This window comes from Narcine bancroftii, chromosome 1, assembly GCF_036971445.1.
Source record: "Narcine bancroftii isolate sNarBan1 chromosome 1, sNarBan1.hap1, whole genome shotgun sequence".
In the NCBI taxonomy this organism is placed as follows: Eukaryota; Metazoa; Chordata; class Chondrichthyes; order Torpediniformes; family Narcinidae; genus Narcine; species Narcine bancroftii.
In genome coordinates this window covers 21299443-21326349 of record NC_091469.1, presented here as the reverse complement: position 1 = coordinate 21326349, position 26907 = coordinate 21299443, and the positions used below count along the sequence as shown (strand labels likewise).

Here is a 26907-nt window from a genome sequence, read left to right as displayed (position 1 = left end):
ATGCTAAATATAAATGGTTTCTAAGTACACAATTCTGTGGCATGTTGAAAATTGTGCCTGACTACAACATAGAGAACAAGGTATGTGAATTTATACTATGTCCAACTCCTTCTATTACACATCTTGAATTGCAGTTTTTAGTTAAGTTTTCAGAGTTTTTTTAAACACATTTCATTCATATAATTTAAATGATGTGCCGTTTCCTAAGAATTGAGTCTAGGAATTTTGATCCGTGATATATCAAAGTTTAGTTATACTGGGAATGGCATGGTTAGTTAGCGTAGCAGTTAGCTGAATACTTTTATGGCACCAGTGGCCTGGGTTTGAATCTGGAGCTGGCATTCACAACCAAATGGGGTCTCAAATATAAGAAGTTTGTACATTCTCCCTGTGACTTGTGTGGGTTTCCACAGGGGCTCTGGTTTCTTTCCACCTTCCAAAAATATATGGGGTTTGTAGGTTAATTGGTGTATTAAAAAAAAATTAATTAAATTTACCAGATGGGTGATTCTTCTTGAGATTTCAACTTCAAAATTAAAATAACATCATCTTGGTACAGTCATCATACTTGGTCCTTGCTGTAACTGTGAGAGCATCGCCCTATATATTGCAGTAGGAGGAACAGTAATGTTTTCAGAGCTCACCAGATATTAGTATTGTTCATCTCTAAGTGCAAATCATGGAGTTGAGCTCCACATTCCCTTTATTTTCAGGTTGAACTGCATGGGTACCTTCCCAGGATTCTTACCAGTAAAATACTTGAAAGGGTCAAAATGGTTTGCAGACACACTAAATATAGAACATAAAACAGTACAGCAAAGAATGGGCCCTTCAGCCAACCTATATAAACCTATTCTAATCTTTCCCATCCTCACAGCTCATAACCCTCCATTCTCTTCCTACATCCACTGCCTATTGAAGAGTCATTCAAATATCCCGATTGTACCAGCCACCACCACCACCTCCAGTCATGTATTTCAGGCATTCACCATTCCATGTTCCTCCACTCAGTTTAAACAGATGTCCTTTGGTCTTGGCCATTGCTGCCTTGGGGAAAAGGAGATTGCTGTCAACTCCATCTACGCCTCTCATAATCTTATACACCACCATTAAGTCGCCCCTCATCCTCCATTGCTCCAAAGAGAAAAGTCTTAGCTCAATCAACCTTTCTTCGTCAGACTTGTTCGCCAACCAGCAGCATCCTGGTAAATCTCTCCTGCACGCTCTTGAAAACTGTACAATCTTCCTATAATACGGTGACCAGAACTGAACACAATACCTTAAGTGTGGTCTAACTAGAGTTTTTATAGAGCTGCAACATTACCTCCCGGCTCTTGAACTCAATCCCCTGACTAACCAGTGCATCAAATGCCATCTTAATCACCTTATGAACTTGAGGGATTTTTGGTCCTGCACCTCAAAGTAAAAACTAGAGGACATGAGTTCAGGGTGAAAGGGGAAAGTTTAAAGGGAACATTAGGAGGAGAGTCTTAGCACTCTCTTCATACAGAGAGTGGTGGGAGTGTGGAAAGAGCTTTCAGCTGATTTGGTAAATGTAGGCTCAATTTGACATTTAAGAAAAATTTGGATAGGTACATGGATGCGAGGGGTAAGGACGGATATTGTCCAGGTGCAGGTCAGTGGGACTAACCAGAATAATAGTCGTCACAGACTAGAAGGCCTGAAGGGCCTGTTTCTGTGTAATAATGTTCTATGGTTCAACAACCATTATTCGAAGCTGTGAAGAATCCTGCCAGGTTAACCAGGTTTTCCACCTTCTAGTTTGACCTTCCAAAGTGCATAATTTCATATTTTTCCTGTCTGAACTTCATCTGCCACTTTCTCTGCCCAATCCTGCATTCTGTCTATATACTGCTGTAAACTATGACAATGTTCCACACTATCCACAACATCTCCTACCTTTCCGTTATCTTCAAATGTACTGACCCACTCCAACCCCTTCTTCATCTGTCATATATAAAAATCATGAAGAGTAGGTATCCAGAAGACATCCCTGTGGAACACCACAAGTCATTGGCCTCCAAGCAGAATATCTTCCATCTACTATCATGCTCTGCTTTCTGTGGGTAAACCAGTTTCGAATCCATACAGCTAAGTTTTGAATTATTCCATGCCACGTGACTTTCTGGGTGGGCCTACCATCATATACACTACAACTACCAGCCTAATTTCATCTATTTTATTTTCCTCAAATATCCCCAAAGATAAACAGGCAGGGAATGGAGGGATAAAATTATGTGCAGGAAGATGAGCAATTTAAATAGGCATAATGGTCAGTACCAATGTTCCCTCTAATTTTTAGTGGTCAGTGTGCGCAAAAATCTTATGTTGTGCACATTTTTTTCTTGTGACAAAAGTAAACTTGAAATTGTTTCAAGATAATTTTGGCACAGCCCATCTCTCATGGCTAATAAAGCTGTATTGGCATGTTTCAATACAAATATGATTGCATTTTTTGAAGTAACATATTCAGTTAAGATTTTATTTTATTTTACTTTAGGTAACTAACCTTTCATGTGCACATTAATTTCCTTTGTGCCCTGGTTGCAAAACGTATGTGCGCATACAGACACGGTAAGCTGAAAACCCTGTTCCTGTGCTGTACTGTTCAATGTTCTGTGTAAACAGACTTTTTTTTTGCTAATACATTGTCCCAGTCCTCCTGGACAGCAGAAATGACTTGTGGGTTACAGTACATGGACAGGTAAAGGGAACCTCATAGCCACCTCTTGGACTAGCCCATTGTGTGAGAGGGACTGACCTGAAATAAGTATTGGTGGCTTATTTAGAGAAATCAGTAGATCAGTTGCTAATGTTAAACCTTTACATTTGCCATCTTTACAGGCATTCACAACCAAATGGGGTCTCAAATTGCTGAGGTGGGTGAACATGTGGCGGGGTAGTTCACTTCTACCATCTAAAAATGAATGAGTGCTTTTTACTGATGTCAGGACATCCAGGCAAAACTACAATAGCTTCCTTCAGTTCCTGGAGTTTGTTCCACTGTTCAAATAAAGCATGGCTACTCTGCATCTTTACTCTAAATCTAACCACCTCACCTCCACAACTCAATACTTATCTTTCCTGTACAAAAAAAAGTCTTGAGATTTGTCATTTGAATCCCTCAAAAGCTTTACGCACTCCTGTTAAGGCAGGCTTCCTGCCCTTATTCTGGAATGATTTGGTTTTGCTCTTTTGTTCTGGTCTTCACTACTTCCCTTTCTTAGGTGTTCACTTGGACTTGAGGATGACTTGCTTCCATGCCAGTTTGGTGGCTTCTGAAATAAAGTCAACATGGGAATTGTAGGCTGCCACAGGGGAGGCAAGAAATGTTTGAAGTTGGGACAACTGGTAGTTAGTTTGAATATTGGCATGCTTGTGTATCCGAGCTTCTGAGTGCAGTACTCAAGGTTCTCCCTTCCATCAGAATTGCTCCTTCTTCATTTTGAGCAGTCAGGTGTTCATGTGAATGTTTTACTTTTTCACAGAGGCTTCAGATTCCTCCGTGAATCATTTCCTTTGTTCATCTGGCAATCTCTTGCTTTAATGGAGTTCGGAATAGAGAGCTTTTTTTGGGAATCTGGTCTCAGGCATGCAAGTGACGTGGCCCTGCCTATCCCAGCTAACTGGTTGTAATTATAGCCTCAGTACTGTGGATGTTAGCCCAGAAGAGACACTGACATTGGTTGCTTGGCTTTCCTTTGAAACCTGATGAAATGAAATTTCACATATACAAGTTTAGATTTTTAGGGAAAGAGTGTGTTCAACATTAATTAAGGTTCACTTTACAATTCTAACCTCATTTACAGCTCATTCAGAAAGAGACCCCTTTTCATCAATGAACACAGTTAGAACATATTGCAAAAGGTTGTATTCTTGTATTCCTGTTAGTTGACTACTACACTGAAGAAACCTGCAACAATGCACCTAAGGAGTCTCCAATGGCAACCTTGGAATATTCCAGGTTTAACTGTGCGTTGGCTTATTCCAGATTTCGATGCTCAATTGTTATCCCTTGTAATGGTTGGCATAGCAGCATGGTTGACATAGCAGTTAGTACAATGCCTTTACATCACCAGTGATCGGGATTGGGATTCAAATCCCGTGCTGTCTGTAAGGAATTTGAACGATCTCCCTGTGTCTGCATGAGATTCCTCTGGGGGTTCTGGTTTCCTCCCACCCTCCAAAATGTACTGGGGGAGAAGGATAATTGGGTGTAAATGGGTGGCTCAGACTCATGGACTGAAATGGCCTGTTACCATGATGAATGTCTGAACAATAAGCATTGATAGCTTCTCTTTATAAATTCCAAACTATTGACCAAACTGCTACACCATCCACTTTGCCTTGCGATTAAGCTTTCTTTATTTTCTTTTGGCTATTAAGAAAACTGGGAGTCAAAAGCTGTGGAGAACCAAGGGCAAGGAAGTCATAAACAGATGGACCTGTTAATTTCTTGGCAGAATAAAACTGTAGACAGAGTCTTAATGTTGTGATCCACTGCATTGAGAGTATCTGTGGTAAAAGATCCAAATTTGCAAATTGCACTGATAGAAGAGATTTGCATACAGGCAGAAAATACTGATATGTGCATCAATCCAGTAGAAACTCAGGACTGGTTAATATTTAAAACCATTAATTATTCTCATTTGTAACTACCATCTGTATTAATGCATTGAAAGTTAAAGGAAAATAAGGGGCAATAAATAAAATCCTTTCAGTGTGAACCTATAAATATGTGCTCAAGCAAGCAATAGTATATTTCATCATTTATGTTTTGAAATAATCACAGAAACATTAGTCAGAAAATTTCCAGAGGAAGGACTACCCAATTGAAGATGAGTTCAGTTTAATGGTGACACAACAAATGGAAGAAACTTTTTCCATTTGTATCTAGACAGTGCAGCAGCAACAAGTGTCACGTTAAGTCAGAGGTGAAGATTTGTACATTTAGCTCTGTTTCTATTTTCAAATATTTTTAAAAAACTTGCTTGCCTGAGAATGGAATGTCACACAGAAAATAGATCAATAAAATTATGCAATTACACCCTTTTATTCACAATCTCAGGATATGTCAAAACACATTGTAAGTAACCACTGTGAGATCGAAATATGCAAGGCAAGATTCCACAAACAGAAATAATAAATTACCTCAGGTCAGTAGAAGGGATCCTACTGTATTGAAAAAGAGCAGGACTGTTCTGCTACTATCCTACTTCACAGTTTGCATTAAGAGAAAGCAAAAGAGCCTTGGCTTAATTAGCTCATTCAGAAGGTCACATCTTCAATAACCACAACACAAGATTCCCCTGATATTAACCCCATGATGACACACAATCCCTGCTGTAAGAAGCTTCAGGGCTGTTCCTCAAATGCTGCTGCACTCCCTAAGTATGGTGCAGAATGGCAGCTTTGACTAAACATATACAGGACTCAAACACATACTTTTCTAACTTAGAGGTAAGGTTTTGTCTCCACAAGCCACAGCTGGCACATTTATAATACTCAAGGTTTGGGGAAAAAATAACAGATGAAGAATGGAAAACTATTGCAATAAAATGTACTAAAACACTTGATTCATAAGAACATATTTTTGAAAATTTCATTCTTCAACATCTCTGAAGCTCTATTTCTTATAACTTAATGAGACTTTGAGGAAGCAACATCTCATCATCTGACCTGGAAAGACTCCACAAAGAATTCAACTATCAGCTATCCATCCAGATGTGTGTGTGTGTGTGTTTTTCTCTCTCTGTCTCTACTCTCTCCATCTCTCTCTCCTGGTGTTTCTGATTTTGTTAATCTCTTTCTTATTTAGACTTCTCCAGACAAACCAACCAGTCTCCACCCTCTCCCAGACAGCACCACAGTCACTTGTGTAATTCAGTATCTCTGGCTCTCCACCTGGCCTTCGTTTTTCTGCTCCCCTTTATCACTTGGGCCTCTCCCTAAATCTTCACCCCTCCTTTATATATTCTCTAAACCTTCTCCCCTTGGTATAGAAAAGGGGTTCCAAACTGAAACATTTACTGCCCATTTCTCTCTCAGTATGCTTCCTAACCCGTTGAGTCCCTTCAGCTTCTCAGTGTTTGTTCAGGATCTCAGTATCTGCAGATTTCGTGTTCCTCCCCTTACCTTCTGCCTGCCTTTTCTTTGCAAGTTAAATTTTATTTTATTTCTTCTCCATAAAAATTGACCTGAAATCCTTTATCTCTCCCATTTTGCTGCATGACCTGCTGAACGTTTTGAGCATTTTCTGTTTATATTTTGATTTTCCAGCATTTGCAATAGTTGGCTTTTCATTATTCTGCAGACTTTAAATGGGAGATCCTTTTCCTCTGGACAAGTCCTGTAGACAAGTACTCTACAGCTCACACTTCTTCCAATTCCATGCTAATTTGTCAAGCAATGAATGAAGATTAATACCTCTATCTCTGGAAGGAACAAACTGCCCCAACATTACAGTGAAGAAAGATCAAATTGTCATCTTCCCAGCAGTGCAGCCGGAGGACTGAGTCCATAACATTTTGGAAATAAATCAATGCACACCCTTTCCCATTTGTACTCCTTCAAAGAAATTATCTGATTCAAATGCTAGTAGCTCCAACCGTGGAGTAGTCCTCAAGTTCTGTGCTAGGAGCATCAATTAAATTTACGTGTTCAAGTCACAGAGTCATACATCATGGAGACTGGCCCTTCAGTGCAATGTCCACACCGACCAAAATATCCCACCTACACTACTCCCACCTACCTGCGTTTGGCCCATATCTCTCTAAACCCATATTATCTTGTCTCTGGAATGTGAGCTCAGAGGTGAGTGTGACTCAGTTGGCAATAGCTGCTGATAACTTAAGCCATCTTCGTGATGCTGTACATATACCTGTAACTTATGAATATCCTATAGTGAAGAAGAGTGGATCAGTATTCTATTATAAATCAAAGTAAATTCACTGCTGTGTTATTAAATCATTTAGCTCCTTTTCAAACCATCTGCCTGTTGTGTGTCTCCCTCCTGTCTGGAATGTGTGTATTGTGAGTTGTCACGTGTCCTCCCTGTCAGAAACTTATTTGGAAGTCACATCACCTCTCAGTCAAGGTTGGACTCCAGCCACTAATTAATGCACACCTCACCATTGGCTGATTTAACTCACCTAGGTTCATCATTGGGTAACAACACAGATTAGCACTGTATTTAGCATCAGTGCAGAGCACATTTGCTCTCTATGCCTCAAGGTTCAAACTCCATACACCACTCTATATCAGGTCACTACTGTAGATGTCACTGAAGGCTCGCAGGTAAGGTGTGCACTTCACTGAAGCTGAGCCATAGTATTGTGATAGATCAATGCTTGCAGAAGAGCGGCACCTCCCATTGATCAGGGATCCAGGAGCGTGTGTAAGAGCCCTTTTATGCTGGGTAGTAGTGCCGTACCTTCTATTGATCAGGGGGCCGGGAGTATGTGTAAGAGCATTTGTTTATAGTGTGCGTGTGCAAAGTCAAAATGCCTGCGTGAATTAGTAATTGTGTACCATTTAACATCCTCTCCTGTTTGCTAATAAAAGTTGCATGTGATTGTAATACTTGTGTCCAGACGTCTCTCCATGAACTCACCGATCCTGGTACTCTACTCAACACAACTGGTGCTGCGAGCAGGGTTCAAAGAGTTTCAGCTGGACACACACGGAGACTTAACCACGTGGGAGTTTGTATTAATAAGTGTGTGTGTGGGCGTCTGGTGGGTGCATCTGCTCACCAATAGGGGCAGCAGGAGTCAGCCCACAGTTAAGGAAAGGACTCTGAGTTTGGATTATAAAATCCCCGGGTGGACTGATGATCATCAAGAGTTCAGCTGTTTGGCAGCATGGCTGGCAAGCAACACCGTGCCTGTTGATTTGGCCTCAGGATGAACCACCGTGGAGAGAAGGCAGGTCAGCATATGGTCTCCCACCTGGAGTTACTGGGGTTTTCTGAGGCTGGGGAGTCCTATTGTTACTGATATCCCTGATTAGTCACTAGTGGGGTATCACGTCCAAGTAATCAGGGCGCTCAGAAAGATAGGAAGATAGCATCCCTGCGACATGACTATTGTGAACTGAAAAAGGCAGTGCGGATTGCCCAAGGCCAAGCGACCAACTTAGAAATTAAAATCATGGAGGCAGCTTCCAAGCTGATTGAAACCCAGCAGCTGCAAGCAGCTCACTGGTCTGGCTCGCAGCTGACTCAGGAAAAGTCAGAGCCATTGTCCAGCAGGGGGAGGGGATTGACATGTGTTTATGGGATGGGTATGTGTGGATGGATGGTGAAAACCCTGAGGAAACTTTCTTCTCCCTGCATGCCTGAGCCTTTATAAGCCTGACCAGTGACCACTTGGTCCAAGGTCTGCTACAAGGCCACTCTGTTGACCTTCCAAAATGGAAAGGTAGCTGAAAACAGGGGGAGCTCAGGTGGGTACATAGGTGATCACTGTGAGATAATGGAGTGGCAGGATTACTCACGTAAGGGGATTACCGATACAAGTGACCAGGGGAACACTTTGCTATGCCGCTGCTTCAGATGGGAAACAAGGGTGCCCCCAATTCCCTTCTCTCTCTCAGTGAGAAGGGAGTGCCTTGGGCTGTCTGCCTGACTAATGGATGATTGCCAATGCCTTGCAGGTGTTGCCAGAAGGGGTCAATGGCACCACACTATTGGAACGGGTGGTGCTACAGTCTGGGCCAGGTTCCATAATCTCCTAGAATGGGGCCAACATTGCCAGCCACAGTGGGACATGGGCGTTAGAGAATGGGCACTGATCACAGGTATCGACAGGGGCACCTGGGAGCACTACCTTGAGGGAGCATGAAGGTAACTGGTGCCTTGGTGGCTATTTAGTCATTGCTGCTCACCTTGACCTTGGTTGTCTTGACCCTCATGGGCCTGGCAACTGGGGTGGTAGGCTAGGAAGCCATTACCCTCCTGGAGAGATCATCAGTTATTGCAGAGTGATATGGCTTCTCAGGGGTGGAATATTGTGTGTGGAGGAAACGTGGCCTCCCTGCCTGTTGAAATGTGTGTTTTGCAAGTTGTCACGTGTCCTCTCTGTCTGAAACTTATTCGGAAGTCACATCACCTATCAGTCAAAGTTGAACTCCGCCCACTAATTAGAGCATACCTTACCATTGGCTAATTTAAATCACTTAGTGTCATCATTGGGTAACAACACAAATTAGCACTTTATTTAGCACCAGTGCAGAGCACTTTCTCTCTCTCTGCCTCATGGTCCAAGCCCTGGCCACCACTTCATGCCAGGCTGTTACTGGTAAGGTGTGCACTTCACTGAAGCTGAGCCATGCTATTGCGATAGATTGATGCTTGCAGTAGAGCTGCACCCCCCATTGATCAGGAGTCCAGGAGTGTGTGTAAGAGCCTCTGTTTATGCTGTGTAATAGGAGCTGGGGTCTGGAAGCATGTGTAAGAGTCCCTGTTTATAGTGTGTGAGTGGGGTCGAGTTGACTGTGTGAATTAGCAATTGTGTACCATTTAACATCCTCCCATTTGTTTCTAGTGCATTAATAAAAGTTGCATGTGATTGTAACACTTGCCTCCAGACTCTTATCTCTGTGAACCCACTGAACCTGCTACTCTTCTCAACACACGATCCAAACACTCACATTTGTTCTGCTAGCAAGCAAGGTTTTAAGACAGAGGCCATTTATTCTTCATCCTTGCGTCTAAGTGGAAAAATATTCAAAATCTCAATAAAAGGATGACTTCTGAAAGATATCCACTTCTTGCACAGTGATTCTAGCGGGCAAAGCGTATCCATATTTGCCCTGGAAATAACATAAGGCTTTGATGCCCATTATTTTCACAATTTTAGAATTACAAAAAAAAGCTTGCATTCTTGTGACAAAGAAATGCATGGCATTGCCAATTTGGTGTTTGAAGCTGTCCATGACATTGCTGTTAAATGGAACACTTTAAAAAATTTTTTGTACCGAGTCATAGCAATAACAACATCCACAAATGATCATCAACAATATATACATAGCGACATTTTTTCTTTTCCCCCTCCTTCCTCTCTCCCCTTCCCCACCCTCATCAAAAATCAATAAATGATAAAACACTTAAAACAAAGAAATAACAAAAAAAATTGTATCGTCTACTTTCACATATTTAAATCTTATTGTGCTCATAATTCTGTTGTTTTACGAGATGGAGGTTTGTGGTCGACATTCTCCGACATATTTTATGTCTGGTTCCCAAATTTGTTCAAATAATGTACACTTGTCTTTCAGATTGTATGTAATTTTTCCTAATGGAATACACTTGTTTATTTCTGTAAACCACTGTTGTATTTTAAAGTTTGTTTCCATTTTCCAGGTTGTCTTAATACATTTTTTGGCTCCTGCTAACACTATCATAATAAATTTTATTTGGACTTTGTCTAATTTTAGTCCTAATTTTTTGTCTTTTATATTATTTAACAGATTTTTTTTGATCTTTTGGTATATTATTTTTTGTGATTTTGTTAAATATTAGGTTTAGATCTTCCCAGAAAGTTTTTACTTTTGAGCATGTCCAAATTGCATGTAATGTTGATCCAATCTCTTTTTTTGCAATGAAAACATCGATCCAAAGCTGTGGGTCCCATTCTTTTAATTTCTGAGTAGCATATAATCTGTGTAGCCAGTTATATTGAATCATACATAATCTACTATTTATCATGTTCCTCATTGTTCCTGTACATATCTTCTCCCATCTTTCATTCTTTATCTCTGTGTTTAAATCTTTTTCCCAACTTTGTTTCAGTTTATATTTTATTTCATTTTCTTCTTTATATTGTAATTTGATGTACATGTTTGTAATAAATTTTTAATTATCATTGTATCTGTAATTAAATATTCATAGTTGCTACTTTCTGGTAATCTAAAGTTATTTCCCAATATATCTTTTAAATAAGTTTTCAATTGGCAATATGTAAATATTGTACTTGGTGTTATTCCATATTTATCTTTTAATTGCTCAAATGTTAATAAATTATTTCCCAAAAAGCAATCTTCTATTTTCTTGATTCCTTTTCTATCCCATTTCTTGAAAAATAAATTGTCTATTGTAAAGGGGATTTATGGGCTTTGTGTTAATATCATTTTTGGTATTTGATAATTTATCTTTTTTTCTTCCAGGTGTATTTTTTTCCCATAATTTAAGTATGTGATGTAGTACTGGTGAATTGTTATATTGCACCAATTAAAGTATGTGTTCCGGGATATTTTCTCCCAATTTGTCTAATTCTATCTTAGTCCAGTCCAGTTTTTCTCCTCTCTGATAAAAATCTGATAAGTACCTTAATTGTGCTGTCCTGTAGTAATTTTTGAAGTTTGGTAGCTGTAACCCTTCTTGTTTGTAACTCCATGTTAATTTTTCTAGCACTATTCTTGATTTCTTACCTTTCCATAAAAATGTCCTTATTATTTTCTTCAGTTTTGCAAAAAAATGTCTCTGTCAGTGGGATTGGTAACATTTGGAATAGATATTGCACTCGTGGGAACAGTGCGGGAACACATTCATCTTAATACAGTTTACTCTTCCTATTAAAGTTAACAGTAGTTCTTTCCAATTCTCTAGATATTCCCTATATTTTTTTTAATTAATGGTTCATAATTTAATTTGTATAAATGTTTTAGGTTGTTACCGATTTTGATACCAAGGTAACGCATTGCCTGTGATTGCCATTTGAATAGGTTTTTTTTTAAAAAAAATTCTGAATAATCAATTTTATTCATTGGCATCACTTCATTTTTATTGGTGTTAATCTTGTCCCCTGATATTTCTCTATATTCTTTCAGTTTCATATGTAGTTTTTTGATTGACTTATCTGGTTCTGTTAAATATACTACGATGTCATCTGCAAATAGGCTGATTTTATATTCTTTCTCTTTTATTTTTATTCCTTTTATCATAGTTTCTTTCCTTATCAACTCTGTTAGTGGTTCAATAACCAAAGCGAACAGTGAAGGGGATAATGGGCATCCCTGTCTTCTTGTCTTGCTTAATTTAAAGTGATCTGATACATATCCATTTATTACTACCTTTGCTAACGGTCCACTATATAATGCTGTAATGTCGATAATAAATTTTTCTGATAGTTTAAACTTCTGTAACACTTTAAACAAATAGTTTCACTCTACCCTATCGAAGACTTTCTCTGTGTCTAACGTAACAGCTACCATTGGCATTTTGTTTATTTGTGCTGCATGTATTAAATTAATAAGTTTACAAACATTATCAGCTGCTCAACTTTTTAAAACAAACCCAGTTGGATCTTGCCTACTAGTTTTGGTACATAATCACTCAGTCGGTTTGCTAGTAATTTTGCTATTAAATTATAACCTGTATTCAATAATGATATCAGTCTGTATGAAGATTTTGAGATTACTGTAATTATTGCTGTTTTACATGTTTCTGATAAGTTTTGGGACTCTTCTACTTGATTTGTTACTTCTAGGAGGGGAAGGATTAATAGATCCTTAAAAACTTTATAAAACTCTATAGGGAATCCATCTTCACCTGGTGTTTTATTGTTTGGTAGTTTTATTAATATATCTTGTATTTCTTCACTCTTAAAAGGTTCTGTCAATTTATTTTGTTCTTCTATTTGTAGATGTGGTAGTTCAATGTTAGATCAAAATTCATCAATTTTGTCATTTTTTTCTTTATTTTCAGTTTGGTATAATTGTTTATAGAATCTTTTAAAATTTTCATTAATCTCCAATGGATTATATGTGATCCGGTTATCATCTTTTCTTGTCACTAGAATGGTTCTTTTAGCTTGTTCTGTTTTAAGTTGCCATGCCAATATTTTGTGTGTTTTCTCTCCCAGTTCATAACATTTTTGATTTGTTTTCATTATATTTTTCTCTACTTTATATGATTGCAATGTTTCATATTTTAATTTTTTTCTGTCAGTTCTCTCTTTCTCTGTATCTTTCTGCTAATTCCTTTTCTATGATTGTTATCTCTTTTTCCAACTGTTCTCCTGATTATATTCCTTTTTAATTATAGTCATATAGCTAATTATTTGTCCTCTAATAAAGGCCTTCATTGCATCCCATAAAATGAATTAATCTTTTACTGATTCCATATTTATCTCCAAGTGTATTTTAATTTGTTGTTCAATATATTCTTTGAAATCTTTTTAACAGCGTAGGATTTAATCTCCATCTATGTCTTTGGTGGGGTATCCTCTAATTCAATTGTTCATAACAAGGGAGAGTGATCTGATAATAATCTTGCTTTATATTCTGTTTTTTTTTTGAACTCTTCCTTGGATCTGTGCTGATAACAAAAATGTCAATTCTTGAAGAGGTCTTATGTCTATTTGAGTAGTGTGAATATTCTCTCTTTTTGGTGTTGTTTCCTTCATATATCAATTAGTTTCATATCCTCCATTGCTTTTAGTGTAAATATAGTTATTTTTATTGTTAATTGTCTTCCCAGTTTTGTCCATCATTGGGTCAAAGTTGAAGTTGAAATCCCCTCCAAGCAAGATATGCCCCTGTGTATCTGCTATCTTTAGGAAGATGTTTTGCATAAATAGCTGGTCGTCTTTGTTAGGTGCATAGATGTTTAGTAAATTCCAAAATTCAGAATAAATCTGACACTTTGTCATTATATATCTTCCTGCTGGATCGGTTAATGTTTCTTTTATGCTGATTGGTAGATTTTTGTTGATTAATATAGCTACTCCCCTGGATTTTGAATTGTATGATGCTACCACTACATGGCCTACCCAGTCTCTTTTCAATTTACTGTGTTCTGTCTCAGTTAAGTGTGTTTCTTGCACAAAAGTAATGTCAGTGACCTCTTCCTTTTAATTTGTTTGTGTATTCCATTAATATTTACAGCCATGAAATTTAATGTACCTATCTTATACCTCTTTTTTTCAATTCTCTCATCTCCTCAGCTCTTCCATCTTTTTCCCCAATATTTTTAAAAATTATTTTTGCACATTATAGTACATGATGACAGTTTAAAAAAAAACAAATTATCCTAGAAATCCCTATTAAAATTAAAATATTCCTAACCAAAATAATGAAAGTCCCCCCTGTATTGGGTTTTCTTTGGCTCCTTCCCAGACAACCACAATTCCCTTATTTATTTGGGTTGCGGTAATAACCACAAATGTCAACAAATTTTGCAGTAGTAGTTCTTTTCCTCTCCCTAGCCCCCCTCAGAGAAACACTATATATTTTTAAAAAATGTAACAAAGCTTTTTTTTTTCTCATCTTTACCCCCTTATCTTTTTCAAACTTCAACTTTATATTTACATTATTATCTTTACAATTAAAATCTATACATTGTTTTGATCATTTTTTTTTAATTCTTCTCATTTCGTTGTCTGATCAGCAGTTGTTCAGCAAAGTATTGGGCATCCTTCGGGTCTGAGAACAGTCTATTTCTTTCCCCTGGAATAAATACTTGTAATATTGCTGGATGTCATAGATTAAACATATCCTTTCTTCCATAGTATCTGCTGGACAAAGCTGGACAGAAAAAAAGAATCCAAGAAAAACCGAGAGATGGCACCAAAAAAGGAAAAGACAGATAAAGACAGGAAACAGCAGAAAGAAGAGGTAGGCCTTACCTTAAAGAACGCTTGATCCCCGAAGCCATTGGAACCCCAGCTGGACAACGGCCCTCCTCGGAGTGAACTACAAAAATAGCTCACTGAGCCACAAAAAGATGCACAACCGCACATGCGTGAAGAGTCGCGCATGCACGGTGGGGAGCGCAACAATGGGACAAAATTGAACTGACAGAAAGAACTGGGAAGATGACATCGCAGCAAGAAGAGGTGAACAGAAGACAAGAGAAGGAGTTAGAGAGAAGAAAAAGATGATAAAGACTTACACGGAAAAGAGGAAAGTAAAAAAGATAAACAGTTAATAGATAGAGAATATTTTAATGAGCAAATGAAGATATTAAAGGACATTTTAACAACAGAATTTAACACAATAAAAATTGAAAAAGCCAAAGATAGAAAGCAAAATCTAAAGATGGCCATAGCAGATAAGAAAAAGAACAGATGAAGTGGAAGAAAGTCAGAAAGATGTTGAATTAGAAATAAACTAAAGCTGAAAGATAGAGACAAAGAAATTAAAGAGATACAAGATCAGTTAATTCAAAAAATTGATGTCTTAGAGTTATAACAAACAAAACAATATAAAAATAGTAGGCATACAAGAAGGCGTAGAAGGATCAGATATGAAAGGGTTCATAAAAAGATGGATCCCACAAGTATTGGAAGCAGAAGAACTATAAGATAAAATAGAAATTGAAAGACCACATAGAACATCAGCAACAAAGCCTTATTCAAACCAAAAACCACATTCCATAATAAAACTACTAAGACACACAACAAGAGAAAAAATATTAGAGGGCAAAAGATAAAGTAAAAGAAAATAAGCAGCCTCTGGAATATAAAGGACAAAAAATATTTTTCTATCCAGACATCAGCTTCGACCTCTTAAAGAAACGGAAAGAATTTAACTTGACAAAGCAGATACTATTGAAGAAAGGATACAATTTTAATGGAACACTTCTTGAATAAACCTCAAAGTTTCAGTTCCAGAATTCTTTGAGAAAAATGTCAGAGAGCTTACCAATGAGAAAAACCAACCAATTTTGAACAAATATCCAAAATCTGCAAGATCAATTGTTTTATGCTCTTGCATGTTGTGGACATCTGAAAACAATATTGTGAAAATCATGGGTTTATGTATTACAATGGTACATCTGGGAGGGAAAAAGTGGTCTACATACTTTCTACATTATTCCTTAATGTTAGAATTTAGTGTTTACATTGCACTTGCAAAATTATGAAGGAACATTGATTGCCATTTCTCTCTGACCAAAAGATAATACAAAGACCAAGGGTCCAGTTATTAAATCAATACAGCCCCAATAATGTTTTTTGAGAGATTTAGATGTATAAACTGATGAATAAAGCGCATATTTCTCACAATCTCCACGATGATGTTCTGAATGCAATGAATATGAACACTGTTTTATTCTGCGTGTATTAGTGGGTGGATGGAACTGCGCAAGTACCAGAGGTGGAAATGGTGGTACAGCAGTTAGTGTAACTACCTCTTAGCTCTTGTATAGCCATTGTGAATGGGGCCCATATCTCTTCCTCCCCCCATGACCACTGGGGGTTACAGCATACTTATGGGGAGCCGGAGTCAGAAATCATAAAATATTTGTAATTTTTTTTTAAAATGTAGGCTGTAGAAGTAGAAATCAACTAAAATTGACTGTCTTACAGGGATGGGGGCCCATAAACTTTGAGCAGAGTCCTAAGGGGGCCACAGCCAAGATTGAGAATTGCTACTCTAGTGGATTGGTGTTCAATCATGGCAAAGAATGCACTGTGTGCAACTTGCAATTTCACCCTGTGACCCTGCAGTTCCCCTCCACATTCCAAAATTGTGCTTCTAAGGGAGCTAAATCACCCTTGATTATGGGCAAGGCAGAAGAACCAAGGAAAAGTCAATCAGCATGAGAGAGAGGATGTTGTAAGGCTAAAGGAAAATAAAGCAAGGAAAAGGGGGATTTCCCAACAAAAAACATGGGTTGAATGGTCTCCTGTGTTGCAATAGGTATGAAAACCTCATCATTTTTTAAAAACCAGTGGTATCACTGAATTGCTTAGAGAAAGTTAAAAGAACAGAAAGGAAGTTAAAAAAGAGTTTAAACTCTGGAAGCTGGATGAATTAACAGGTTATACCATAATTATACCATTTCTATCATAGATTCACAACATTCAATATATGTAAAGCCTATTAGAAACAAAAGTGACAGGTTATATGTGCATAACAAGTTCTCAAAACATAATTTTCAATTATGTTAATTGAGAAATAAACATTAGTCACGATAATTAAAATTTTGGTAACATTTTCTTCCACATTGGAATTTTCAAAAGGAAAACGACCCACTGAGCTCCTCCAACCCACACTTTCTCATTTTTTTCCTCTCTCTATTCACATACACACCTCCCCAGCTGGTTCCTGCTCAAGTCTGTGATTGAGCTTGAAAGGTTCATACCAGCCATTTAGACTCCATACAAAACTCTTGCTGTCCCTGAATGCTTTTGCGCTTCTATTCATTCAATCCTCTTCATGCCTCAAATAGAAAATATGTCTATACAAGAGAGCAGACCTGCTGCTTGTATGCACTGTCTAATGATAGGATCTCATACCAGATTGCATGTCTTCAGGTTTCTCTCTCAAGTTTTCCACTGCCTTGTAAGGCAGAACTTTTTCTGTTTACTAAAAATTAGAGGGAACATTGGTGGTGTGCATTGGAACAAGCAGTGAGTGAAACTGGTAGAGATGGGTTCAATTACAAAATTTTAAATACCATTGCCTCTGCTTTCTTAGAAGATGAAGGGAGTTTGGCATGCCCCCCTGGTTCCTTAACGATTTCTACAGGGAGGCCATTAAAACCATACTTGCAGTTTACATAAAAACACAGAAAGGTAGTGAATACAGCTTTGATCATAATATGAAATCCAACTACACCTCGGAAAGGTACCCAGAATATTATATTGAAGGGCCCAACACACCCCGAATCCCCTCTCTTCTATATTAGAGTGAAGGACAAGAGCATGAAGATGCACAAAGAAATGTTCTTCCTCAGTCAACAGGCTCCTAAATGAACCCTTGACAGTGCACTCATGCTGCCCCTGCTTGGTGCTAATTAACCTTTTATTTTCCATTGTAACTCCGCATTCAGTAAATTGTATTGTATATTATGAATATTAGAGGAAACCTACTAGATTGCTCACAGAATAAACCTTCTCCCTGTACATTGTTAGGTCTGCTTTGTTCATGAATGAGTGAGACAAACACCAGGCTGAGTCGAAATCAGGGTTCTTTGTTCTTTATTACCGGATTGTAACACTTGCGACTAACAAGTTAGTCGGAGAATGCATTCTGCCGTTATCAGCAAAATGGTGATTTTTTATACCCTTGGATACATGTTTAGAACATCATCATATCATTACTTGTCCAATGACTAAAACTGTTGCTATCCTTTCCCTGCTAGCTTCCTGCCTCTCAATCCATCAATGTCTCTCTTATCTTGTAAGTACAAGGATGCATTCTGTTACTCCTTAGTACTGGGTGACTCCTTCTCCGGTCCCATCTCATGATGTTTTACCTAACAGGAGTACAAGGACACCTCCCCTTCTTGTTACTGCCCTGTACAGGGTAACTCCCTACACATTCCCATCTCATGATGTTTTACCTTACAACATGTAACAAATAATCTTAACATTTGGAGAGGTAAGCAGATAAGAAAGATTTGGAGGGATGTATGCCATATGCAGGCAAATGGGACACACTTTGTTCAGTATGGTTGTTGGACTAAGGGGTCTGTTTCCATGCTGTTGAATTCTGATTTTGAGCTCCTCCAGCAGCTTGATTTTTGTATCAGATTTACTTGTTTCCCAAGTATAGAGAAGTGAACATAAATACAATAATTTGAATACTTATACTTCGAAGGTTGGATATTGTACCTTTGGGTAATCAAAGATTACAGGCATCAGGGAGGAAAGTGGCATTAAGGCCAAGAAGATCAGTCATTCCCCTATTAAATGGCAAAGCAAGCTTGAGGAGGCATATGTGCTTCCATTTCTTAGTCTGATGTTATTCCCAGTCCTATATTCCCTTTCATCTTTATTGAACCAGTTATTTTGTTTAAGCTTCCCTTCTAATTTCACAGGGAGAAGAAAACTGCCACAAGTTCAAAGTAATGAATTGTTTTTAAAGAGCATAATACAAAAGTTATGGAATTAAATACAAAAGTTCCTTTTCTGAACAGTTCCCTGGCACTGCCCTTTATTGATTTGGGTCTGCTATGTAATCATTAAGTAGCCCTTTCAATTCATACAGCAGTGCCAGTGATTGTTTAGCATTCAATAAAAGAAGCTTCTGAATTTCTTTCCATAACTTTTGACTTGTCTTCCTTTAGCACCATTAATTTCTTTGAACTTGTGGCAGTTTTCTTTCTGTGCCCTTCAAACCACCTGTGTTTTATTTTAGCACATGAAAAGATCTTGCAGTTCCAAAGCATCTTTCACTATGATGGAGTAACCAAAAGCAGTTCACAACAAAAGAGTCATCTTTAAAATGCAGATATTGTAACACAGGAAACAAAAAAAACATTACATACAGGAGTGCCAGGGAACCTTTTACACTGAAAAGGAGCTTCTGATTTTCATTTCATAACTAGTCCAATTCTCCTGTGTTAATTACTTTGAACTTGAAGCATTTTATTTTCTGTGGAAGGGGAATCTGTAAACAAATTAGCTGATTGAAAGTGGGGAGAACCTCCCTGCTTTTTTTGAAATTTGGCCATAGGGGAAGCAACATGGAAGGAGGCCCCTTGGCCTAAACACTGTGTGCCAATTGTCAAACAGTCTTTTTTTTTTAAAAAAAACACTAATCTTACTCCAAACCATTTTATTTTCCTTATATTCCCATTCATAATTATTTCTCCTTGCCTGCCCACCCATTCTTATTCTAATACTTATCTACACACATGGAGCAATTTATAATTTTTTTGATTCATTGGGCATTATCTTCATACACGTCTTTGGGTCATGGAGAGAAACTAGACCGCTCAGCAGAAACTCATATGGCCACAGCATAAACATACAAGTTCAGTTTCAGCACTGGAGGTCAGAAATGAACCTTTGGTCATGGGAGCTGTGTACCAGCTGTTACATCATGTCAACTGGTAGTCTCCATGATGCTCCCTGCACCCAGCTGAGACAGGATCTCAGTTTTGAGGTGTTTTTGGAGTATGCCTTTCCAAACAATTCTCTCATCTCGTCTTTGGTTGTTAGGTAAGTACCAAGTACAATGTTGGGGAAAGTTGAATGGAGCAGAAAACGCAATAAGGAGCCATGGTCTGCTTCTTATGCAAGAACAGCAAAATTATTGGAAATTTGCAAGTGCACAAGATATAAAAAGGGAAGTAAAAAGGATATAGGTTTTTGCATACAGAATGAGATCAACAAAATTTGTATAATTTTATGTTACCATTGTGTCAGAAACATTTGGGAGTCAGAACAAGTGCCATATCCAGTCATGGCTTCACCAAACACCTGTCCTGTTTAAGGCACAAATCTCAGTTGTCAGCCATTTCAATTACCTTCATCCTTCTTGTACAGACAGGTCTGTCCTTGGCTTCATCCCTTGCAAGGTGAGATAGAACGTAAACTTGAAGAACAACTCATTTGTATTTATTCTGGACAGCCTTCAACCCAACAGCATGAGCAGTGATTTTTTTGCAAATTTTATTTAACCCCCATTTCCATCTGGTTTTTCTGTTTCCACCTCTTCCTTATCTACTCCCATTGTTATTTTTCACTCTAACCTCGTCCACCCCTCCCCCATGGTCTCTCCTTCAACCTCCCCCACCTTCTGTCCAATACCGTCACCTCTTAGCTGTCACATTTTCTCTTCCCCTCTTCATATACCTGATATCATCCTTTCCTACTTTAGTTTCTATGAAATGTTGACTGATTATTTCTACCCATGACCTGCTGAACTCCTTTAGTTTCTCTTTATTTGCTTAAGGCTCCCATATCTGAAGTCCTTATGATTTTCTGCCATGATCCAAATCACTAAAAACATCAAAGCATTTTGTGTTGGTTTCTAATGTCAGATCTGGATATAAATTTTAACAGATATTCAATTAAAAAAGTGAGAAAGTGAAGGTGGAGCCACTAAAGGACAAAGGAGGCAACATATGCCTGGAGGTGGACGTGGTTGGGGAGGTCCTAAATGAATACTTTGCTTCAGTATTCACAAGCAAAAAGGACCTTGATCAGGGCAAGGTCAGAATAAAATAGGCTTGTGGGTTGGACAATGTTGAGATTAAGGAAGAGGAAGCATTGATCTTCTTAAAAACGTTGATAAGTCTTCGAGGCCAGATACAATCTACCTTAGGTTGCTGCGGATAGTGAGGGAAGAGACAGGTGCCAGAGGGTTGGAAAAAGTAGTCGCCTTGTTTAAAAAAGCTAATAGGGAGAATCCTGGGAATGATAGACCGGTGAGTCTTATGCCAGTGGTGTGCAAATTATTGGAGAAGATTCTTAAGGATAGGATCTATGAGCATTTAGAGCAATCAACTCAAGGATAGTCAGCATGGCTTTGTGAAGGGAAGGTCATACCTCATGAGCCTAATTGAGTTTTTTGAGGAGGTAACAAAAAAAATTGATGAGGGTAGGGTGGTTGATATGGATTTTAGAAATATATTTGACAAGGTCTCCCAGGAAAGACTCATTCAGAAAGTCGTGAGGCATGGGATCCATGGAACCTTCTCTGTGTGAATAAAAAATTGTCTTGCATGTAGAAAGCAGAGAGTAGTAGTGGATGGAAAGTATTCTACCTAGAGTTCAGTGACTAGTGAAGTTTAATGGGGGTCTGTTCTGGGACACATGCTTTTTGTGATTTTTATAAATGACCTAAATGAAGGGGAAGAAGGATGGGTCGGTAAGTTTGTGGATGATATGAAAGTTGGAGGAGTTTTGGATGGCGTGGAAGTTTGCCATTGGTTACAAAAGGAAATAGATAGGATGAGTTGGGTGGAAAAGTGACAGATGGAGTTCAATCTAGATAAATGTGAGGTAATGCATTTTGGAAGGACAAACTCGAAGGCTGAGTACAGGTTTAATGGTTGGTTATTTTAGAGTGTGGATGAACAGAGGGACCTTGCATCCCTCAGTGTCATCGCACAGGTCGATAGGATAATCAAGAAGGCCTATGGGATGTTGGGCTTCATCAATAGGGGGGATTGAGTTCAAGGGTCAAGAGGTCATGTTACAATTCTACAAATCTCTGGTGAGACCACAGGATTTACCAGGATGTTTCTTGGATTGGAAAACAAGCCTTATGAGGCAACGTTAGCAGATTTGGGACTTTTTGGAGTGAAGAAGGTTGAGAGAAGTCTTTGAGGTCTACAAAGTTATGAGAGGCATAGATAGGATGGACAGCCAGAACCTTTTCCCCAGGGCAGGAAACCAACACCTGAGGACATGTGTACAAAGTGAAGGGAGGAAGTTTAAGGGAAACATCAGGGACAAGTTTTAAAAAAATATACAGAGTTGAGATTGCCTGGAATGGCTTGCCAGGGATGGTGGTTGAAGCTGAAACATTAGGGACATTTAAGACACTCTTATACAGGCACATAGATAGAAGATAAATAGAGGCTTATGAGGTAGGGAGGGTGTAGAACATTTTTCAAGGGAATATATATATATAGATTGGCACAACATTGAGAGGTGAAGAGCCTGTACTGTGATGTAGTGTGTTCTATGTTCTAAAAACATATTCAAGTCATAATTTCAATACCAACTTTAAAGGTGTTTCTCTAAAGAGCAGCATTAGTTTTACCATTTCAGCAATGTTAATGTTTAAAGTGTGGGAAGAAAGAACCAACTGGAGATGAATGCTGGCACCTTCCTTGTGCTTTATGTTAGAATATTAGCATCTGCTGTGGTGTTTTCATCACCAAGGAAACAGTTTTTGAAGGATAGTCTGTAAATATTTTGCGATGTTCATAGATCACAAAGATTACTATGAAACTGGAAGTACTTTGTACAATGAAATGCTGTAGTGGATAAATCTGCAGGCCAAGAGGAACTCATCGGAAGAGAGAAACATGAAGACGACATTCAAATCCATTCATCATTCTACCATTCAATTAGATCATGTCTGATCTATAACTTAACTCTATTCACTCACCCTGATTAAAAAAAAAATTATATTTAAGGTCATCTAAACAGTTTTAGGTTCGATTTATATACATACACACATACATATAAATCGACGTGCAATTTCAACAACTTTAGACAGAGGAAGAGGGATGGCTCCAGATTTACAAACTGTTTTGTGAGGGAGAACTCTGATATCCTTTACTAGCCAGAATTTCAAGTTAAGGCAATGTTTAATTTCTCTGGACTGCTCTATCATCTACCTTCCCCATCAAGCATTAAGAACACATCAATTAGACCAACCATGACACCCATACTGTGAGGAATACACTTTAGTCACTAGAACCTCTTCCTGTAATCTGACCTTTATGGTCCTTGTAATGTCATTACTTTTTAAATTATTAATTAAAATATTAAAATAAGATGCATAGCATTATAACAGGCCATTTACTCCCAATTAACTGACACGCCCAATACATTCCATCTAATGCTCACACTAACCATCCAGGACTCTTGTACAAAACAATATTTATTAGTATCAATGAAACATTTGTCCTGCATATGTCTGGTTATTTATGTTTGCATCAAGGACCAGAGAAGACTGTTTCATCAGGTTGTACTTGTATAAACAGATGACAATAAATTTTACTTGATTAATGTCAAAATATCTTGCTAGTGGAATGGTGCCCAAAACTGAGCACAACTAATGCAGAGCTGTTTGACCGGAATACTCCATAGCTGTATATAACATGTTTGTATTCCAATCCTCTAAGGAATAAAGGCTGATATTCTATTTGGTTCTCTATAGGTTTCAGCAATTTTGACAATTAAAAAAAAATTAAATGCTCTTTTCCACACTGCCCATTAAAGAAACGATATGTAGAATATATTCTTGTTCACAGAATGGCTAGGAAGCTGGCTGCTGTAGTTTCTTTCTGATAAATTCTTGTACAAAAGTTTAAGTCATTCCAAATGTTGCATTATATTTCTCATCTCCAGACCAATATATATACTTTTGCCTTGATATTATCTTTCCACAATTATAAGAACCTGCCAGGTTCAATTCAATACAACATACTGTCCTGCATGTTATTCATAGCCCTATAATTGTTGGAACAATGCATACCTGTAGTAAATCATTACTCCTTTCCTTTTCAAGAAACAGCAATTACCATAATCAATGCAACTAAAAATAAATGGTCCAAATAATTTGTGAGCAACTGTTTCAAAATTGAAATTCATCATAGTTGGTGACATATAGAAATCCAAAAACTGCAGATGCGAGAAACTTGAGAAAACAATGAGCTACTGGAGAAACTCAGTGGGAGAACTGTTGATGTATTAAATCATACTCACATCAACTTCCATCTTATTTCTCAGGATAAGGACTAATTGCAAATTTATTTCTTCACAATTCTAACTTCCACTGCCACAGAACTTGTTCATGCAGCTGTCCTTTGCTTGACCAACAGAAGGAGAATCAGAAATAAATGATTCCCACCATATCAAAATTTCAGAGATTGAAAGACTTTTCAAATAAACAATAGCATGAATGCAAAGAGCAGAATGGCATCAAAAATGTTCCTAGCTTATTCAAAGAGCCTGCACAACAAGACTGCACCAAATGGCTTCCATTTGTGTTGTATGCTGTAGTTTTGATGCTGAAATTCCCCACTATCACCTCACTTGCAGTAGTTTTTAAGCAATCCTATTGATGACTGAACCCTCAAACGTGGCTCCAAGTTCATGACCAACAGTCAGCAGAGACTCTTGTCCTTCTGTACATTTCAGAGAGGTGGTGAACTTGCAGCAGGCCCTACAAAGCACTGAAGAAATGTCACCAATTCCCCCCTCCAAAGATTTCCAACTGCATTGGCAGGAAAAAAAAATACTAATACAGCATCACTAGGATCTCCGAGGCCATTATCCTCAGGTTTGAGGCACTGAGCTGGCTCAATCCTGTTCTGATGGACAGGGTCCAGAATCCTGAAATAACTCAAAGATTCCCTTTTAATCACAAAAATAAGAAGAATGCTTCAAGGATGTTTTTGAAGTCTCCTTGAAGAAATATAACATCCTCAAAAATATGCTCACATCTTGGGCAACATGATTGGTCAAAATGGGCCTGCAGCAACCAGAAAGAAAAACACCGAGTCTCTACAATGGGAGCATGCAAAGCCTCATACACGAGTAAATAGAGGACCGTACCACATCTCAAGCAACCCAAACTACCAGCTGTTTAAGCACCGTCTGCCCCTCCTATGGCTGAGTCAACATAAAATTCTATAGCCAACTCACCACTCACAGACCTGGAGTGGATGGAAGTAATCTTCAACCCACAAGTGAATGCAAAAAGTGGAAATTAAAAAGGTACCTATATCATAAATAATTTTCTTATTCATTCTAATTTGTATTAATTTAAGGAATATAAACAAATCAACACTAAAATAATACATGCATACTTGAGAGTTTTCTGTTGCAAACAAGAATACTTACTTAAAATCTCTGCATGTTATTGTTCCACTGGGTGAGAAATTCAAGCAATGCGCTTCGTTAAGTTTGGTGCTCTAAATTTCCTTTTGTTACAATCTGTAAACCAGGTGAATTACAATAGTGATATCAAGTTAACAAGTTGTTGTCTTTGAAATTTATAGTATCTGACTATGAACTTCACAATTTTTGTCTTTTTGGTCTGAATGGCAAAGGGTCAAGATTTTTCTTTAAACAACACTATGTACTTCTATAGTTGCTTCCAAAGCATCAAGCGTATCCTTGAACAAATCTGATATTGAGCTAAGTTTTAAGTTATTAGTTCAGGTGACCAAAGCTTGTCAAGGATGCAATTAATTTAGTGCCTCTTAAGAAAAGGGAAAGAGATACAAAGGAAGGAAATTCCAGAGGTTGGAGCGCAGGAAGTCAAAAACATTTCTACCAAAGATGTAGCAAAAAAAATTATGGATGCTTAGAAAAACTGTAGAAACTTTAATCTTTCAGTCTGGAGTTCAGATCTACCCTGTGAAGTTGTGAGGCAAATCTCTTCTGCCTGTTTGTTCAATATTGATCAAATAATGCTTAACGATACTCCTGCACAGCAGTGGCAAAAGTGGATAGAAGGTATAGAATTCTGAAGACCAACACTTCTAGTTTCAAAAACAGTGTCTTCCTAACAGCTCTTGAACCTATCCTTGTTACACTAATCAGGGATTGCTCTGACACCATAAACAGACTATCTGTACTATTGATGTCACCATTTGTTGGACTGCAAATATTTATTATCTATATTTTTTAGAATATATTGGTTTTTTTATTCAATTAAGTATGCTATTGTAGATGTTTCTTTTAAATGATTTGTATTTAGATGCAAGAATTTCAATGCACATAATAGAAGGGTAAATTTTCATTTTCTCTGTTTTTCATTTTAAACTTTGTGTGAAACAAATTCCCAATGAGAATTCAGATGCTAACTGCTCATTGAACACAAAAATGACTTCTAAAACTGTACTCCTATGTGAATTAGTAACACAGAATATTGTGTGCATTGGAAATGAGACAGTTAACTAGAAAATGCTACAAATGTTCAGTGTGTTAGGCAGTAACTTTGTGAACTAGAGAGGACACATTTACAGATTAAAGATACTTCCAGCTCATTCATGTCAGCTGCTTCCCACCCCACAGGTGCTGCCAGCCTTTAAAAAAAAATACTAGCAATAAGTGCATCAAATTCTACTTGCCTGGTGTAACCTCCAAATTTTAAATAATTAAAGCTGCATTGAGGCGTAATACTTTTATATTTGCATTGACATATAGCCATGAAACTGAAGATCTATATCAGCTCCCTGACCAATGAGAGTGTAAAATATTACATCGATAGATACAGAACTATTCTATTCACGAGTTGAGATCAACTTAACCACAAGATATCTAACAATGCAAGCTATGCCATATTCTCAAGTATATATTCAGGTGCATATTGAAAATCCCCTGTGTGCTACTCTGATCAACATCTGGAAAGTCCTCACCAATATTTATTCCTCAACACACATTAATTATCTTCTCATTATCTCAATGGTATTTGCAGCTTTGGCTATCACATTTCAATGTTGTCTCAGCTCAGAAG

The 26907-nt window shown here is 37.9% G+C and overlaps 1 protein-coding gene across 1 annotated transcript in view; it reads right to left on the bottom strand.

The window, feature by feature from the left end:
* Positions 1 to 2687: 2687 nt before the first annotated feature.
* Positions 2688 to 26907, bottom strand: part of LOC138755495 (Krueppel-like factor 4) — a 30361-nt gene continuing 6141 nt past the window's right edge. The window contains exon 5 of the mRNA XM_069921579.1: positions 2688 to 3729. Coding sequence (XP_069777680.1) covers positions 3644 to 3729 — 86 coding nt within the window. The 3' untranslated portion in view covers positions 2688 to 3643. The remainder of the gene's footprint in view (positions 3730 to 26907) is intronic.